Below are 16,770 nucleotides of genomic sequence, written 5' to 3'. Positions count from 1 at the left end.
TCTATGTAATTAAATATCTATCTATAAATGTGTATATCTAATTATATATCTATAAATTTATATCTAATTACATATCTATAAATTTGTATACCAAATTATATATTTAAATAATTATAAATTTATCAATCTATAAATCTGCCTAATTATATACATCTATATACATATCTAATTATATAGCTATCTAATTAAATATCTATCTATAAATCTATCTAATTATATTTCTAAGTAAATATTTATCTGTAAATCTGTCTATATATCTAATTAAATATCTATAAATTTGTCTAATATTTATCTATATAAGAATCCAATATGTGTAATTATATATCTAATTATGTATTTGTCTAATTACATATCTATCTATAAATCTGTCTGATTATATATTTATCTATATAAAAATCTAATTACTTATCTAATCATGTATCTATATGATTAGATATCCATCTATAAGCCCGTCTATCCAATTGCATATTTATCTATACAAAAATCTAATTAAGTATCTATAAACCTGTCTATATATCTAGTCAGTGTTGAGAGACCTCTCTCTCTCTCTCTCTCTCTCTCTCTCTCTCTCTCTCTCTCTCTCTCTCTCTCTCTCTCTCTCTCTCTGTTTAATATTAACATAGATCCACTCCTAAGTAATTAAATATAAAAATAATAATTGAAATAGAGACATAGATTTTATATAGATTTCAAAAATTATATCTATGTGAATCCTCCGGGAACCACTGGACCACCAACCCCCAAATTTTGATACTGTCTCGTATGGCTTTTCTCTCTCTCTCTCTCTCTCTCTCTCTCTCTCTCTCTCTCTCTCTCTCTCTCTCTCTCTGCATGTCTGTCTGTCTCAGTCAGCAAGCAAGGATTAAATACCTCAAGGGCTTCTCTCTCTCTCTCTCTCTCTCTCTCTCTCTCTCTCTCTCTCTCTCTCTCTCTCTGGATTCTCTCTCTGGATTTTGTGTAGCACATTTTCAAAGGTTATATTTAACGGTATCTCTCTCTCTCTCTCTCTCTCTCTCTCTCTCTCTCTCTCTCTCTCTCTCTCTCTCTCAATATCCTTGACATTTGATGCTCTCTCTCTCTCTCTCTCTCTCTCTCTCTCTCTCTCTCTCTCTCTCTCTCTCTCTCTCTCTCTCTCTATTGATCCTCATTTGGAAAGCGATGGTCAATAATTCTTTCTAATTTTATATCATATTTAATTAATAATTAAATGTAATATAAATATTACAGGGATGAAGATGGTAATTATTGTCTTTCCAGGATTATTATTTATATATATATATATATATATATATATATATATATATATATATATATATATATATATATATATACACACATATATATGTATATATATAATGCTTTAGAATCTCTTCATTTCTCTCTCTCTCTCTCTCTCTCTCTCATTCATATTTTCCCAACATGGCCAGACCACATAGGCCTAAAGATAAGACCTTTTCCCCTCAACCCTGACCTATAGAAAATCTTTTAAATAGCTTCGTCGTGACGTCACGAGAATCAATTCTAATGCCTGTAGTATTGATTATCTCTCTCTCTCTCTCTCTCTCTCTCTCTCTCTCTCTCTCTCTCTCTCTCTCTCTCTCTCTCTCTCTCTCAAAGGAGGTTAGAGCCAGGAAGGTGTGAAAAAGGTGGGCTAAATTTAACACCCGCCCAAAATGCGACACCTGTCTTCCTTACATATGGTAGTAGGAGGTGCTGTCATCTCTCTCTCTCTCTCTCTCTGAGAGGGAGAGAGAGAGATGTAAGAAGAGAGAATGAGATTGGAAGACTAGGAGACAGAGAGAGATAAAAATGTGAGAGAGAGAGAGAGAGAGAGAGAGAGAGAGAGAGAGAGAGAGAGAGAGAGAGAGAGAGAAAGATATAGCGAGATAGAAAGATTGAGAGAGAGTGATGCAAAGATAGAAAAATATTAAGGGGGAGAGAAAGAGTGATTAGGGAGAGAGAGAGAGACTAGGCACGGTGCCATACGCCAATTAAATTACGTGCCGTCAAAATAGCTCTCTCTCTCTCTCTCTCTCTCTCTCTCTCTCTCTCTCTCTCTCTCTCTCTCTCTCTCTCTCTCTCTCTCTCTCCTTCCGGGGTTGAATGTTTACTCCGTATGATATGACATAAAAAAACTTGATAAATGTGTGGATTGGAGCCAACAAGTGAGAGAGAGAGAGAGAGAGAGAGATTGTGTGTGGGCGTTTGATAATTCAGATGCTAAAGGTTGGAGTACCTTCTCTCTCTCTCTCTCTCTCTCTCTCTCTCTCTCCTCTCTCTCTCTCATATACATTATATATATATATATATATATATATATATATATATATATATATATATATATATATATAAATCACACTCCCTCTCACACTCTCTCTCCCCTTCAGGAACGGGCACCTTCGGGAGGGTATGCCTCTGCCGGGACAAGGTGACGTCCGGGTACCTGGCCATGAAGATCCTGGCCATAGCGGACGTCATCCGCCTGAAGCAGGTGGAACACGTCAAGAACGAGAAGGAGGTCCTGAGGGCGGTGTCCCATCCGTTCATCATCCGCATGTGAGTGCCGGGAGGGAGGCGGTGGTTTGGGCGTGTGGGGAGAATGGGAGAATCTGGTGTGGGCTTATTAATATGTTTATTGAATTTGTTTGTTTTTTTTATGAGGTGGTTTGGGGGTGGGGAGAGAATGGAAGAATCTGGTGTGAAATTATCAATATATTGATTTGATTTGTTGGTTTTTTATGAGGTGGTTTGGGCATGCAGGGAGAATGGAAGAATCTGGTGTGAATTTATTAATGTGTTGATTGAAGTTGTTGGTTTTTTATGAGGTGGTTTGGATGTGTGGGGAGAATGGGAGAATTTAGTCTGAATTTTTGACTGAATTTAAACATTTTAAAAAAGTTATTTGCAATGAAAAGGTGGTTTGTGTATGTAGGAAGACTGGGAGAATTTAGAGTTAATTTATTATGTTTATTGAATAGTTTATGAAATTTTATAGAGATATAAAGGTGGGTTTGGGCACATGGGGAGATTGGGAGAATTTAATCTGAATTTATTCACTGAATTGATTTAATGAAAATGAATGTATTTGAATTTGATTATAAGTTAACCAACCAAGGCCCCCGATTGGCTGTCCTGACCCAAACCCTGTTCTCCTGATTGGCCAACATAAACCTTGGCCCCTGATTAGCTGACACAATGCCTACCCTGTCTCCCGAGGCTTCTGATTGGCTGTTATAACACTGTAACAATAACACTGTTCCCTGATTGGTCGACATAAAACTAAACTTGTCCCTTGGTTGGCTAACCTTGGTCCCTAATTGGCTAACATAAACCTTGGCCCTCAATTGGCTGACATAAACCCTGGGTCCCGATTGGCTGACGTAAAGCTAACTGAGGCACCCTGATTGGCTGATGTAATTCTAAGCTCGTCAGAAACCTTTGTCCCTGATTGGCTGACACAACGCTAAACGAGGACTCTGATTGCCCGATATAACACTAACCAAGGCCTCTGACTGGCCGATATAACACTAGCCTAGGCCTCTGATTGACTGATATAACACTAACCGAGGCCTCCGACTGGTTGACATGAAGCTAAACACTAACCCTGTCACCTGACTGGCTGACACAAAGCTAACTGAGGCCTCTGACTGGCTGATATAACACTAAATGAGGCCTCTGATTAGCCAATATAACACTAGCCTAGGCCTCTGATTGACCGATATAACACTAACCAAGGCCTCTGATTGGCATAGGTGACAGAGGTACCTGATTGGCCGATGTAGCAGTAACCGAGGCCTCCGACTGGTTGACATAAAGCTAAACACTAACCCTGTCCCCTGACTGGTCAATTCACCCGTCTCTCGGCCCACAGGTACTGGCACCACCGAGACGATCGATTCCTGTACATGCTCTTCGAGTACGTCTGCGGCGGAGAGCTCTTCTCCTACCTCAGGAATGCCGGGAAGTTCCCCACCACCACAGGTACTGCTGGGGGTCGGCTGGTGGAGGACGGCGTGGTCGGTTCTCGAGTTATCTCTGTCGGTTCTCGAGTTATTATTATTATTATTATTATTTTTTTGTTCATTTTTTAATGATTTTGGTCAATTCTTGAGTTTTTTTCTGTTAAATGTTAAGTTGTTGTTGTAGTTTTTGCCAATTTTTGTCAATTTCAGTCAGTTCTCAAGTTATTTCAGTCAATTCTCAAGTTATTTTAGTCAGTTCTCAAGTTATTTCAGCCAATTCTCAAGTTATTTCAGTCAGTTCTCAAGTTATTTCAGTCAATTCTCAAGTTATTTCAGTCAATTCTCAAGTTATTCTACATAGAATTTGTCAAATCTCGAGTCATTCCTGAAATGTCTGTCAATTCTCGATATTCTACAATTTGTCAGTTCTTGAGTAATTTGCAATTTGTTAAATAGATTTTTTTAATTGTCAATTCTCAAGTTGTTCCTAAAATTTATTGTCAATTCTCAAGTAATTCTATATAGAATTTGTCAATTCTCTAGTAACTCTATATAGAATTTGTCAGTTCTCGAGTAATTTGTTATAACTCACTGCCAATTCTTGAGTTATTTTATGTCAATTCTCAAGTAATTCTATGTGGAATTTGTCAGTTCTTAAGTTATTTCTCTCAGTTCTCAAGTAATTCTATACTGAATGTGTCAATTCTCGAGTTATTTCCATCAGTTCCCAACTAATCCTATGTGGAATGAGTCAATTCTTGAGTTATTTTCATCAATTCTTGAAGTTATTTTTCATCAATTCTATGTGGAATGTGTCAATTCTCAAGTAATAAAATTTCTGTCAATTCTCAAGTAATTCTATGTGGAATGTGTCAATTCTCAAGTAATGCTATGTGGAATGTGTCAATTCTCAAGTAATCCTATGTGGAATGAGCCAATTCTCAAGTAATCCTATGTGGAATGAGTCAATTCTTGAGGTGTTTCCCTTCCCGCCCCCTCCCCCGCCGCAGCGCTGTTCTACGCAGGGGAGATCGTGAGCGCCCTGGAGTACCTCCACTCGCTGTCCGTCGTGTACCGGGACCTGAAGCCGGAGAACCTCCTTCTGGACAAGGACGGACACCTCAAGATCACCGACTTCGGCTTCGCCAAGAAGCTCACCGACAGGTCGGTTCGGTTGGGCTCCGACCTGGTGGTTTGTTGGGCTTTGGCCAGGTCATGTGTGTGTGTGTATCGTTATAATACAAACATTGGTATTGGTGGGATTTGGACCTAGTATTTAATGTTTAGACTTTATTTTGACCTGGGAATCAATCGTTAAACTGTTTATCGTGACCTGGTAATCATTTGTTAGACTGTTTTCCAGGTCACCTCTACCTTTATTTCTTCAGGACCTTACACCTGGTAATTAATTGTTAAACTTTGTGACCTGGTAATTAATTGATAATCTTTATTGTGACCTGGTAATTATTCGTTAGACTGTTTGCTACAACCAGGTCATATGTTAGACTACCAGGTCATCTCTCCTCTCATTTCAACAGGATCTTAGACCTGGTATTTAGTCATTAAACTTTATTGTGACCTGGTAATAAATTGTTAGACAGTTTCCCATCTCCAGGTCATTTGTTAGACTGTTTCCCAGGCCATTAGTTAGACTGCACCAGGTCACTTGTTAGATTGTTTACCAGGTCATTTGTTAGACTGTTTCCATGTCATTTGTTAGACTGTTTCCCAGGTCATTTATTAAGACTGTTTCCCAGGTCATTTGTTAGACTTTCCCAGGTCATTCGTTAGACTCTTAACCAGGTCATTTGTTAAGACTTTCCCAGGTCATTTGTTAAGACTGTTTCCCATGTCACTGGTTAAGACTGTTTCCCAGGTCATTGGTTAAGACTGTTTCCCAGGTCATTTATTAAGACTGTTTCCCAGGTCATTTGTTAAGACTGTTTTCCAGGTCATTTGTTAAGACTGTTTTCCAGGTCATTGGTTAAGACTGTTTCCCATGTCATTTATTAAGTCTGTTTCCCAGGTTATTTGTTAGACTTTTTCCCAGGTCATTTGTTAAGACTTTCCCAGGTCATCTGTTAGACTGTTTCCCAGGTCATTTGTTAGACTGTTTCCCAGGTCATTTGTTAGACTGTTTCCCAGGTCATTTGTTAAGACTCTTTCCCAGGTCATTTGTTAGACTGTTTACCAGGTCATTTGTTAGACTCTTTCCCAGGTCATTTATTAAGATAGTTTCCCATGAAATTTGTTAAGACTTTCCCAGGTCATTTGTTAAACTTTATCAGGTCATGTGTTAGACTGTTTCCCAGGTCATTTGTTAAGACTTTCCCTGGTCATTTGTTAGACTGTTTCCCAGGTCATTTGTTAGACTCTTTCCCAGGTCATTTGTTAAGTCTTTCCCAGGTCATTTGTTAGACTGTTTCCCAGGTCATTTGTTAAGTCTTTCCCAGGTCATTTGTTAGACTGTTTCCCAGGTCATTTGTTAGACTCTTTCCCAGGTCATTTGTTAGACTTTATACCAGGTTGTTAGTTAGACTCTTTCCCAGTTCATTTGTTAGATTTTATCAGGTCATTTGTTAGACTTTCCCAGGTCATTTGTTAGACTCTTTCCCAGGTCATTTATTAAGACTTTGCCATGTCATTTGTTAGACTTTACCAGGTCATTTGTTAGACTGACTACCAGGTCATTTGTTAGACTGTTTACCAGGTCATTTGTTAGACTCTTTATCAGGTCATTTGTTAAGACTGTTTCCCAGGCCATTTGTTAGACTGTTTCCCAGGTCACTTGTTAAGACTCTTTCCCAGCTAATTTGTTAAGACCCTTTAACAGGTCATCTGTTAAAACTTTTTCCCAGGTCATTTGTTAAGACTGTTTGCTATGTCATTTGTTAGACTTTACCAGGTCATTTGTTAGAATGTTTCCCAGGTTATTTGCTAGACTGTTTCCCAGGTCACTTGTTAGACAGTTTCCCAGGTCATTTGTTAGACTGTTTCCCAGGTCATTTGTTAGACTCTTTACCATGTCATTTATTAGACTGCTTCCTAGGTCATTGGTTAAGACTGTTTCCCAGGTCATTTGTTAGACTGTTTTCCAAGTCATTTGTTAGACTGTTTCCCTAGTCATTTGTTAAGACTATTTCCCAGGTCATTTGTTAGACTTTATCAGGTCATTTGTTAGACTCTTTCCCAGGACATTTGTTAAGGCTTTTTCCCAGGTCATTTGTTAAGACTCTACCCCAGGTCATTTGTTAGACTTTCCCAGGTCATTTGTTAGACTGTTTCCCAGGTCATTTTTTAAGACTTTCTCAGGTCATTTGTTAGACTATTTCCCAGGTCATTTTTAAGACTTTCCCAGGTCATTTGTTAAGACACTTTCCCAGGTCATTTGTTAGACATTATCAGTTTATTTGTTAGACTGTTTCCCAGGTCATTTGTTTCGACTCTTTCCCAGGTCATTTGTTAAGATTTTCCCAGGTTATTTGTTAGACTTTATCAGGTCATTTGTTAGACTCTTTCCCAGGTCATTTGTTTTGACTCTTTCCCAGGTCATTTGTTAAGACTCTTTCCCAGGTCATTTGCTAGACTATCAGGCCATTTGTTAGACTTGATACCAAGTCATTTATTAAGACTGTTTGCTGTGTCATTTGTTAGACTTTACCAGGTCATTTATTAAACTGTTTCCCAGGCCATTTGTTAGACTTGATACCAGGTCATTTGTTAAGACTGTTTGCCATGTCATTTGGTAGACTTTACTAGGTCATTTGTTAGACTGTTTACCAGGTCATTTGTTAAGACTGTTCCCAGGTCATTTGTTAAGACTGTTTCCCAGGTCATTTTTTAGACTGTTTCCCAGGTTATTTGTTAAGACTTTCCCAGGTCATTTGTTAAGACTGTTTCCCAGGTCATTTTTTAGACTGTTTCCCAGGTCATTTGTTAAGATTGTTTCCAGGTCATTTTTAGACTGTTTCCCAGGTTATTTGTTAAGACATTTCCCAGGTTATTTCTTAAGACGTTTCCCAGGTCATTTTTAGACTGTTTCCCAGGTCGTTTGTTAAGACGTTTCCCAGGTCATTTGTTAAGACTCTTTCCCAGGTCATTTGTTAAGACTTTCCCAGGTCATTTCTTAAAATGTTCCCCAGGTCATTTTTAGACTGTTTCCCAGGTCATTTGTTTAGATGTTTCCCAGGTCATTTTTAAGACACTTTCCCAGGTCATTTGTTAAGATGTTTCCCAGGTCATTTGTTAAGACGTTTCCCATGTAATTTCTTAAGACGTTTCCCAGGTCATTTTTAAGATGTTTCCCAGATAATTTTTTAGACTGTTCCCCAGGTCATTTGTTAAGACGTTTCCCAGGTCATTTGTTAAGACTGTTTCCCAGGTCATTTGTTAAGACTGTTTCCCAGGTCATTTGTTAAGACTGTTTCCCAGGTTATTTGTTAAGACGTTTCCCAGGTCATTTCTTAAAACGTTTCCCAGGTCATTTTTTAGACTGTTTCCCAGGTCATTTGTTAAGACTGTTTCCCATGTCATTTGTTAAGACTTTCCCAGGTCATTTCTTAAAATGTTCCCCAGGTCATTTTTAGACTGTTTCCCAGGTCATTTGTTTAGATATTTCCCAGGTCATTTTTAAGACACTTTCCCAGGTCATTTGTTAAGACGTTTCCCAGGTCATTTGTTAAGACTGTTTTCCAGGTCATTTGTTAAGACTTTCCCAGGTCATTTGTTAAGACTGTTTCCCAGGTTATTTGTTAAGACGTTTCCCAGGTCATTTTTTAGACTGTTTCCCAGGTCATTTTTTAGACTGTTTCCCAGGTCAGACATTTCCCAGGTCATTTCTTAAGACGTTTCCCAGGTCATTTCTGAAGACATTTCCCAGTTCATTTGTTAGACTGTTTCCCAGGTCATTTCTTAGACTGTTTCCCAGGTCATTTGTTAAGACTTTTTTCCAGGTCATTTGTTAGACTACCAGGTCATTTGCTAAGACTCTTTCCCAGGTCATTTGTTAGACTACCAGGTCATCATTCCTATTTCAGCAGGACTTTAGACCTGGTAATTAATCATTAAACTTTATTGTGACCTGACATTTAATTGTTAGACTACCTCCCACAACCAGGTCACTTGTTAGAGTGTTTAACAGGTCACCTGTGAGACTTTACCAGGTCAACCAGGTCATCTCTCCTCCCATTCCAACAGGACCTGGACTCTGTGCGGAACACCCGAGTACCTGGCACCTGAGATCATTCAGAGCAAGGGTCACAATAAAGCAGTCGACTGGTGGGCCCTAGGTCGGTGTCTATAAAATATCTATAAAATATATTTTATATAGAATATCTATAATGTATCTATATATTTTATATAGAATATCTATTAAATATCTATAAATATCTAGAATATATTTTGTATAGAGTATCTATAAAATATCTATAAATATATTTTATATAGGATATCTATAAAATATCTGTATATTTTATATATTTTTTTGAATATTTATTTTATATTTTTATTTCATGTTTTATTCTTAGGTAAAAAATATCTCAAATAGTTTCTGTCCTTTTTGAAATACCCTAAAATACCCTCAAACATTCCAAAAATGCCCTTAAAAGATCCTAAAATGCCCCAAAATATCTCCCGCCGTCTCCAAAAGACCCTAAAATATTGTTCAATACTTTCAAATACCCAAAATACCCTAAAATGCCCTCAGGATACCATAAAATCCCATAAAATATCTGAAATACTCTCCCAGTATCCACAAAATACCCCTACAGTACTCCAAAATACCCTAAAATATCATAAAATACCCCTGCATTTCCCCCAAAATACCCCTAGATACCCTGAAGTACCTCCCAGCCTCCTCAGAGTACCCTGAAATACTCCAAAATACCCTAGTATGCCCAAAATTTCCCCAAAATACCATAAAATACCACCAAATTACGAAAAATATCCCTAAATACCCCTAAAATGTATAAAATACCCCAAAATTACCTAAAATAACCCAAGAGAAAATACCCCAAAAGACTCCCAAATACCCTAAAATACCCGACTGCGTCCTCCGGCAGGGATCCTGATCTACGAGATGCTGGCGGGGCATCCGCCCTTCTTCGACGACAACCCCTTTGGCATCTACGAGAAGATCCTGGGGGGCCGGGTCGAGTGGCCCCGCCACCTGGACCCGGCGGCCAAGGACCTGGTCAAGAAGCTTCTGACCCCCGACCGCACAAAGCGACTCGGCAACATGAAGGTGGGTAGGACCTTTTGGCTTTGATTGGCTGATTCTGTAGGGTTCCTTGAGACCTGGTGTGGAAGTGGCTTCTGATTGGTTGATTCTGCGAGACCTGGTGACTTTTGATTGGATGATTCTGCATGATTCTTTAAGATCTGGTGAGGAAGTGGCTTCTGTAATTGGTTAATTCTGCAAGACCTGGTGGCTTTTGATTGGATGATTTTTTAAGACCTGGTGAGAATGTGGCTTCTGATTGGTTGATTCTGTGAGACCTGGTGGCCTTTGATTGGCTGATTCTTTAAGACCCTGTGAGGATCTGCCTCCTGATTGGCTAATGGTTGTGTGAGGCGTTGTCAGCCTTGCTTCTGATTGGCTGATTCCATAAGTCCCATTCTGGACCTATCCCCTGATTGGCCGATCGTGGTCACATGACGCTTTCCCCAGCTTCTGATTGGCTGTCTCGGCCAATCGTGACCTGTGAGTGGCTGACCTGTAACCTGGTGACCTGGTCTTTCCAGAACGGCGCCGAGGACGTCAAGAAACACAGGTTCTTCAAGAACGTCGACTGGGACGAAGTCTACCAAAGAAAGATGAAGGTAATTATCTCCTCCTCCTGACTCTAGAGTAAATAGAGTAAATGGAGTGAGGATGATCTGTTCGCTTTAGAGTAAATAGAGTAAAGATACTTTAGGGTAAATAGGGCAAGACTGTTTACTCTAGAGTTGAGTAAAGATACTCTAGACTAGATAGAGTAAGGGCATTTTCAGTTTAGAGTATATAGAGTAAAGATACTTTAGGGTAAATAGAGTAAGACTCTGTTTACTCTAGAGTAAAGATACTCTAGAGTAAATAGAGTTAGGATGATCTGTTCACTTTAGAGTAGATAGAGTTAAGATACTTTAGGGTAAATAGAGTAAGATTCTGTTTACTCTAGAGTAGAGCAAAGATACTATAAGAGTAGATAGAGTAAGGACCTTTTTAACTTAGGGTAAATAGAGTAAGGATCTTCTTAACTTAGAGATAATAGAGTAAGGACCTTTTTATTTTAGAGTAAATAGAGTAAGGATCTTTTTAATTTAGAGTGAATAGAGTAAGGACCTTTATAATTTTGAGTAAGGATCTTTTTAATTTAGAGCAAATAGAGTAAGGATTTTTTCATTTAGAGTAGAGTAAGGACCTTTTTAATTTGGAGTAAATAGAGTAAGAATACTTTATAGTATATGGAGTAGTTAGAGTACCTAATACTGTTTACTCTAGAGTAAACAGAGTAAGGATCTGTTTACTTTAGAGTAATTTTAAAGTAATGATCTCCTGTTTACTATACAGTGAACAGAGCAATGGTCTTATATACTTTAGGGTAGATAAAGTAAGTATTTCCTCTTTACTCTAGAGTAAATAGAGTAACAATCTTGTTAATTTAGAGTAAATATAGCAAGGATCTTATTTAGAGTAAATGCCAGTTTAGTTTAGAACAGTTGGAGTAGGGATTGCCTCTTTACTCTTGAGTAAATAGAGTATGGATCTCCAGTTTTCTCTAGAGTGAACAGAGTAAGGATCTCCTTATTTACTTTAGAGTAAGTAGAGTAAGGATCTTGTTTACTCTAGAGTAAATAGAGTAATTATCTCCTGTTTACTCTAGAGTAAGAGTAACAATCTGTTTACTCTAGAGTAAATAGAGTAAGGATCGCCCATTTGCTTCAGAGTACTGGCCTATTTACTTTAGAGCAATTAGAGTAATTACTCTTTATCTACTCAAGAGTACTAATTAGAGTAACTCCCTCTTTCTCTTACTCCCTTACTCCCTTTAGAGCAATTAAAGTAATTACTCTTACTCCCCCTTTAGAGCAATTAGAGTAATTACTCTATCTACTCAAGAGCACTAATTAGAGTAACTCCCTCCTCTTACTCTCTTACTCCCCCTTTAGAGCAATTAGAGTAATTACTCTTACTCCCCCTTTAGAGCAATTAGAGTAATTACCCTTTATCTACTCAAGAGTACTAATTAGAGTAACTCCATCCTCTTACTCACTTACTCACCCCCAGGCCCCCCTGGTGCCCAAAGTGAGCTACGAGGGCGACACCCGGAACTTCGACGACTACCCGGAGAACGACTGGAGGTCGTCCGAGGGCGTCTCCCAGGCGCAGCTGGCCCTCTTCCGCGACTTTTGACCTATGATGACCTGCGATGACCTGTGGTGACCTACAACAATGAGATGATCTGCAATGACACGCGACTTACCATGACCTGTGACGTGGATTATGACATGTGGTGACCACTGGTCAATGATATGTGATCTGCAGTGACCTGTGATGACATGTGACCTACAATGACCTGTTACCTGTGATGACCAATGACATGTGACCTACAATGACCTGTGATGACCTATGATGACATGTGACTTACAATGACCTGTGATGACCAATGGTAGCATGTGACTCATAATGACCTGCGATTACCTATGGTAACCTAAAATGACCTGTGACTTATGGCAACCTGTGACCTGTGATGACCAGTGATGATTGACCTATTATCTCTGATATATGACCAATGTTGACCAATGTTAACCTATGATGACCTGTGATCTATAATGACTCATGACCTATGATCTACAATGACATATGAACTATGAACTGTGACCTGTGATGACCACTGCCCTATGATCTGTAACTTATGATCTGTGACCTGTGAGGCCTACAATGATTTATGATGACCTGTGTTAACCTTTGATCTACAATGACCTATGATCTGTGACCTATGGTGACCTATGGTGACCTGGGTTGACTTATTTTTGTCAATAATAATTAATAATAATTATTAATATTAATTTGTATATATTTTTTATTTAATTTTTAATGTACAGTTCATTGTTTTAGTTCGTACACGCGTACGTGCGTGTGTACATATGCATGTACATACGTATGTGCTTATGTACATACGAGCGTATGTACGTTGTTCCCAGGATGACCGAGTACGTAGTCCGTCCGTACACGAATAGTGCGTATGTTTGTACGTATGTGATGTGTACGTACGTGCGTATGTGTATATGTACATAGGTATATAATAGTTATGTTTGTACAAGTGAGTGTACGTATGTGTGTATACATACATACATATTAAACTATGTACAACTGCACATACATACACGCATGGATAACGTACTTACGCACATACGTGCGCACGTAATAAAATGCTTGTATTTTTACACGCGTGAATACGTACGTTGTGCGTATGTGTATTTGTATACACGAGTCAGTTGATGTACAATGGCACGTATGTATGTTTGTACATACATAATATATAGCTGTATGCTAATGCACATACGTACGCGCGTACGTACATACGCATCACATGTATATATTTAAGGCAAATTTGAACCAACGTAGTGAAGTAGTTGCGAGGAAAATGGCTGTGATGGTAAATAAAATCAATAGAAGAAAAATTGTCTTTTATATTATATATAGATATAAAATATATAAAATATTTTATATAAATATAAAATATTTTATAAGATAAAAATATAATTTTTAAAATTTTTTGTTTATTGAATTTATTTTTTGTTTCGTTTTTGTAAATGATATAAAAAATTTTATTTTATAAAATATTATATAAAATATAAAATATATAAAATATTTTATATATTTAAAATATTTTATAGGATATAAGATATTTTTAAAATTTGGTTTATTGTATTTCATTTTTGTTCTGTTTTTTGCAAATGATGTAAAATATTTTATAAAAGTTAATATAAAATGTTATAAAATATTTATATAAAATATCTTTGTGTTGAATTTGTCTCTTTTTATTATTTCAACATTTTTGTTCTTGAATATTTTTTATTTATTTTGTTTTATAAAATATAAAAAAATATAAAATATTTATAAAATACTTCTGTCCTTGTTATACTGAAAATGTATTTTATTATTTCTAGTTCTTTTATTTATTGTATTTTATTTTGTTTTTTATAAAATATATAAAAGACATAAAACATTTATAAAATGTTATAAAATATATAAAATATTACTTTGTTATTTCATTTTATTTTATGTTTTTAATGAGACAAAAAATAACCTAAAAATAAAATATTTCAAAATATTTGTTATAAAATAAATATAAAATCATTTAGATTTTATTTTATTTGTATTTTATATCTATTCGGTTTTATGACCTCTGAGGATGAGTACGAGGAAGAGGATGAGGAAAAGGATGGAGGAGGAGTAGGAGAAGGATGAGGAATAGTAGGAGGATGATGAACAGGATGATGAATAGGGAGAGAAAAGGATGAGGAGGAGTAGGATAAGTAAAAGGATATGGAATACGATGAGGTGCAGGATGTGGAAAAAGATGGTGAGTTGGGTCAAAGAATGGTGGAGAAGGATGAGAAGTAGGATGAGGATGAGAAATGAGATGAGGAGGAGGACGAGAAGTAGGAGAAGGAGGATGAGAGGTAGGATGAGGAAAAGAGGGAGGAGGAGGATGAGAAGTAAGATGGGGTAGAGGATGTGAAGGAAGGTAAGATGTAGGATATGGAGGAGGATGAGATGTACAGTAGTATGTGAAGGGGGAAGAGATGTAGGATATGAAGGAGGATGAATTACAGGATATGAAGTAGGATGTGAAGGAGGATGAATTACAGGATATGAAGTAGGATGTGAAGGAGGATGAATTACAGGATATGAAGTAGGATGTGAAGGGGATGAGAAGTAGGATGTGAAGGAGGATGAGATGTAGGATGTGAAGGGGATGAGATGTAAGATGAGAAGTAGAATGAAATGTAGGGTGTGAAGGGGATGATATATAGGATGTGATGAAGGATGAGAAGTAGGATGTGAAGGGGATGAGATGTAGGATGTGAAGAAAGATGAGACATAGGATGTGAAGGAGAGTGAGAAGTAGGATGAGGATAAGGAAGATGGGTGAGGAAGCCAATGAAGTGCAGTGTAGGATGAGGAGGCTAAAGAAAAGGATGGTGAGTAGGACGAGAAGGATAATGCATAGAATAAGGATGCGCAAAAGTACGATTAGGAAAATAAATGAGCATTAGGATGAGGAAAAGGATGAGAGTAGATAAGGATGAGGCAAAGGGTCAAATAAGGATTAGGATGAGGAAAAGGAGTAGTAGGATAAGGATCAGGATGGTGACTAAGGTGAATGAAAGGATGAGGATAAAAAAAAGGATGAGAAGTAGGATGAAGGAAAGTAACCGATCTAAATGGAGAGAGAAACAGGATGATAGAAAGAGAGAGAGAGAGATTTTCTATGCCGCCTCAAAGCAGCCCACAGAAAACGGCGCTCAGGGGGAACTGTAACAGAACATAGAAAACGAGAACCTCACGAGGATACACTGTACACATTTAAATAAATACAACGATAATAATAAGCAACTCACTCGATGAAGCGAGGAAGGAAGGAACGAGGGAGAATATAAACAGTAAAATAAACAAAGAAAGCGGAGATAAAGAAGAGAACGAAGCGAGAGACGAGAAGACAAAGGAAGAGAAGAGAGAGAAAGAGAGACGGCGGCGAGGGTGACGGGGAGAGCTCGCTATCCCTTACCTGAGCAACTTTCCTCTACATAACGAATTTATCCACATTTTACGTCATATATAACGTATTTACGATACGTATGTAACGTAAAGTAATATATAGATTATTCATATAGCGAAATGAAGGCTATATATACGTGAATATGTAATGAATAAGCGAAAGAATTTGGAAGGAGACGATATCGTAATAATGGCTCGCTATCCCTTAACAAAACTTCTAATTCTATAAATCGTTGTTTCGTTATGTATATAACGAAATATATAATGAAAATAACATATAATGAATTATTACACTATTAATTTGTATTGATTGTTTTGTTTTTATATAAATTAATTTTTTTTATTATTTTTTAAAAATATTTTCATGCCACCGAAGACATCGCGAGTGGCTCGCTATCCCTTACCAAAAATTTTAATTCTATAAATCGCTATTTCGTTATATATATAACGAAATATATAATGAAAATAATGCATAATGAATTATTACACTATTATTTTGTCTGTTACGTTGTATTTTTATATAGTCTTTCTTTAATTATTTTTAAAAAATATTTTTATCGCGGGTGGCTCGCTATCCCTTACTCAATCTTACAATAATTCTATAATAAATTATCCGCATTTCGTTATGTATATAAAGAAATATATAACGAAATTAAATACATAATAGATTCTTACATTATTTTCACCTATTTATGTTAATCATCAATAAGTCTTTCATTATTTTTGTAATGCTTTTCATTATCTTTTATATTTTCCCGTCAACATTCCTGATGACGTCATCATCATGGCGGCGGTCTGGTCGTCCAAAAACCCCACTATTTTTACAGTTATCGTGAATTACATTCGCCTCTGGTGCCTTAATTACTTATTTAATTAACTAATTACCTCAGTTAAAGACCATCATACCCATAATGCCCGCCAGGGTGCCCAAATTGCCCCGCTGGAGGAGAGGAAAAGAGAGAGAGAGAGACGACTTTTACAGGTCATCAGGTTCTTCAGGTAGCGTTTTGGCCAGCGTTCCCTTAGGCTTAACGAGAGGAG

At 37.2% G+C, this 16,770-nt stretch overlaps 1 protein-coding gene across 1 annotated transcript in view; it reads left to right on the top strand.

The window, feature by feature from the left end:
• The window catches only part of LOC136838132 (cAMP-dependent protein kinase catalytic subunit PRKX-like), a 73,835-nt gene extending 60,081 nt beyond the window's left edge, over positions 1-13,754 (top strand). Inside the window, exons 2-9 of the mRNA XM_067102986.1 lie at positions 1,228-1,238; positions 2,382-2,556; positions 3,872-3,981; positions 4,973-5,126; positions 9,159-9,250; positions 10,022-10,203; positions 10,704-10,781; positions 12,229-13,754. Coding sequence (XP_066959087.1) covers positions 1,228-1,238; positions 2,382-2,556; positions 3,872-3,981; positions 4,973-5,126; positions 9,159-9,250; positions 10,022-10,203; positions 10,704-10,781; positions 12,229-12,354 — 928 coding nt within the window. The 3' untranslated portion in view covers positions 12,355-13,754. The remainder of the gene's footprint in view (positions 1-1,227; positions 1,239-2,381; positions 2,557-3,871; positions 3,982-4,972; positions 5,127-9,158; positions 9,251-10,021; positions 10,204-10,703; positions 10,782-12,228) is intronic.
• Positions 13,755-16,770: the final 3,016 nt, after the last annotated feature.

Source organism: Macrobrachium rosenbergii, unplaced genomic scaffold, assembly GCF_040412425.1.
Source record: "Macrobrachium rosenbergii isolate ZJJX-2024 unplaced genomic scaffold, ASM4041242v1 171, whole genome shotgun sequence".
NCBI classification, from domain to species: domain Eukaryota; kingdom Metazoa; phylum Arthropoda; class Malacostraca; order Decapoda; family Palaemonidae; genus Macrobrachium; species Macrobrachium rosenbergii.
The sequence above is the reverse complement of the archived record's forward strand: the minus strand, read 5'-3'. Positions and strand labels throughout refer to the sequence as shown.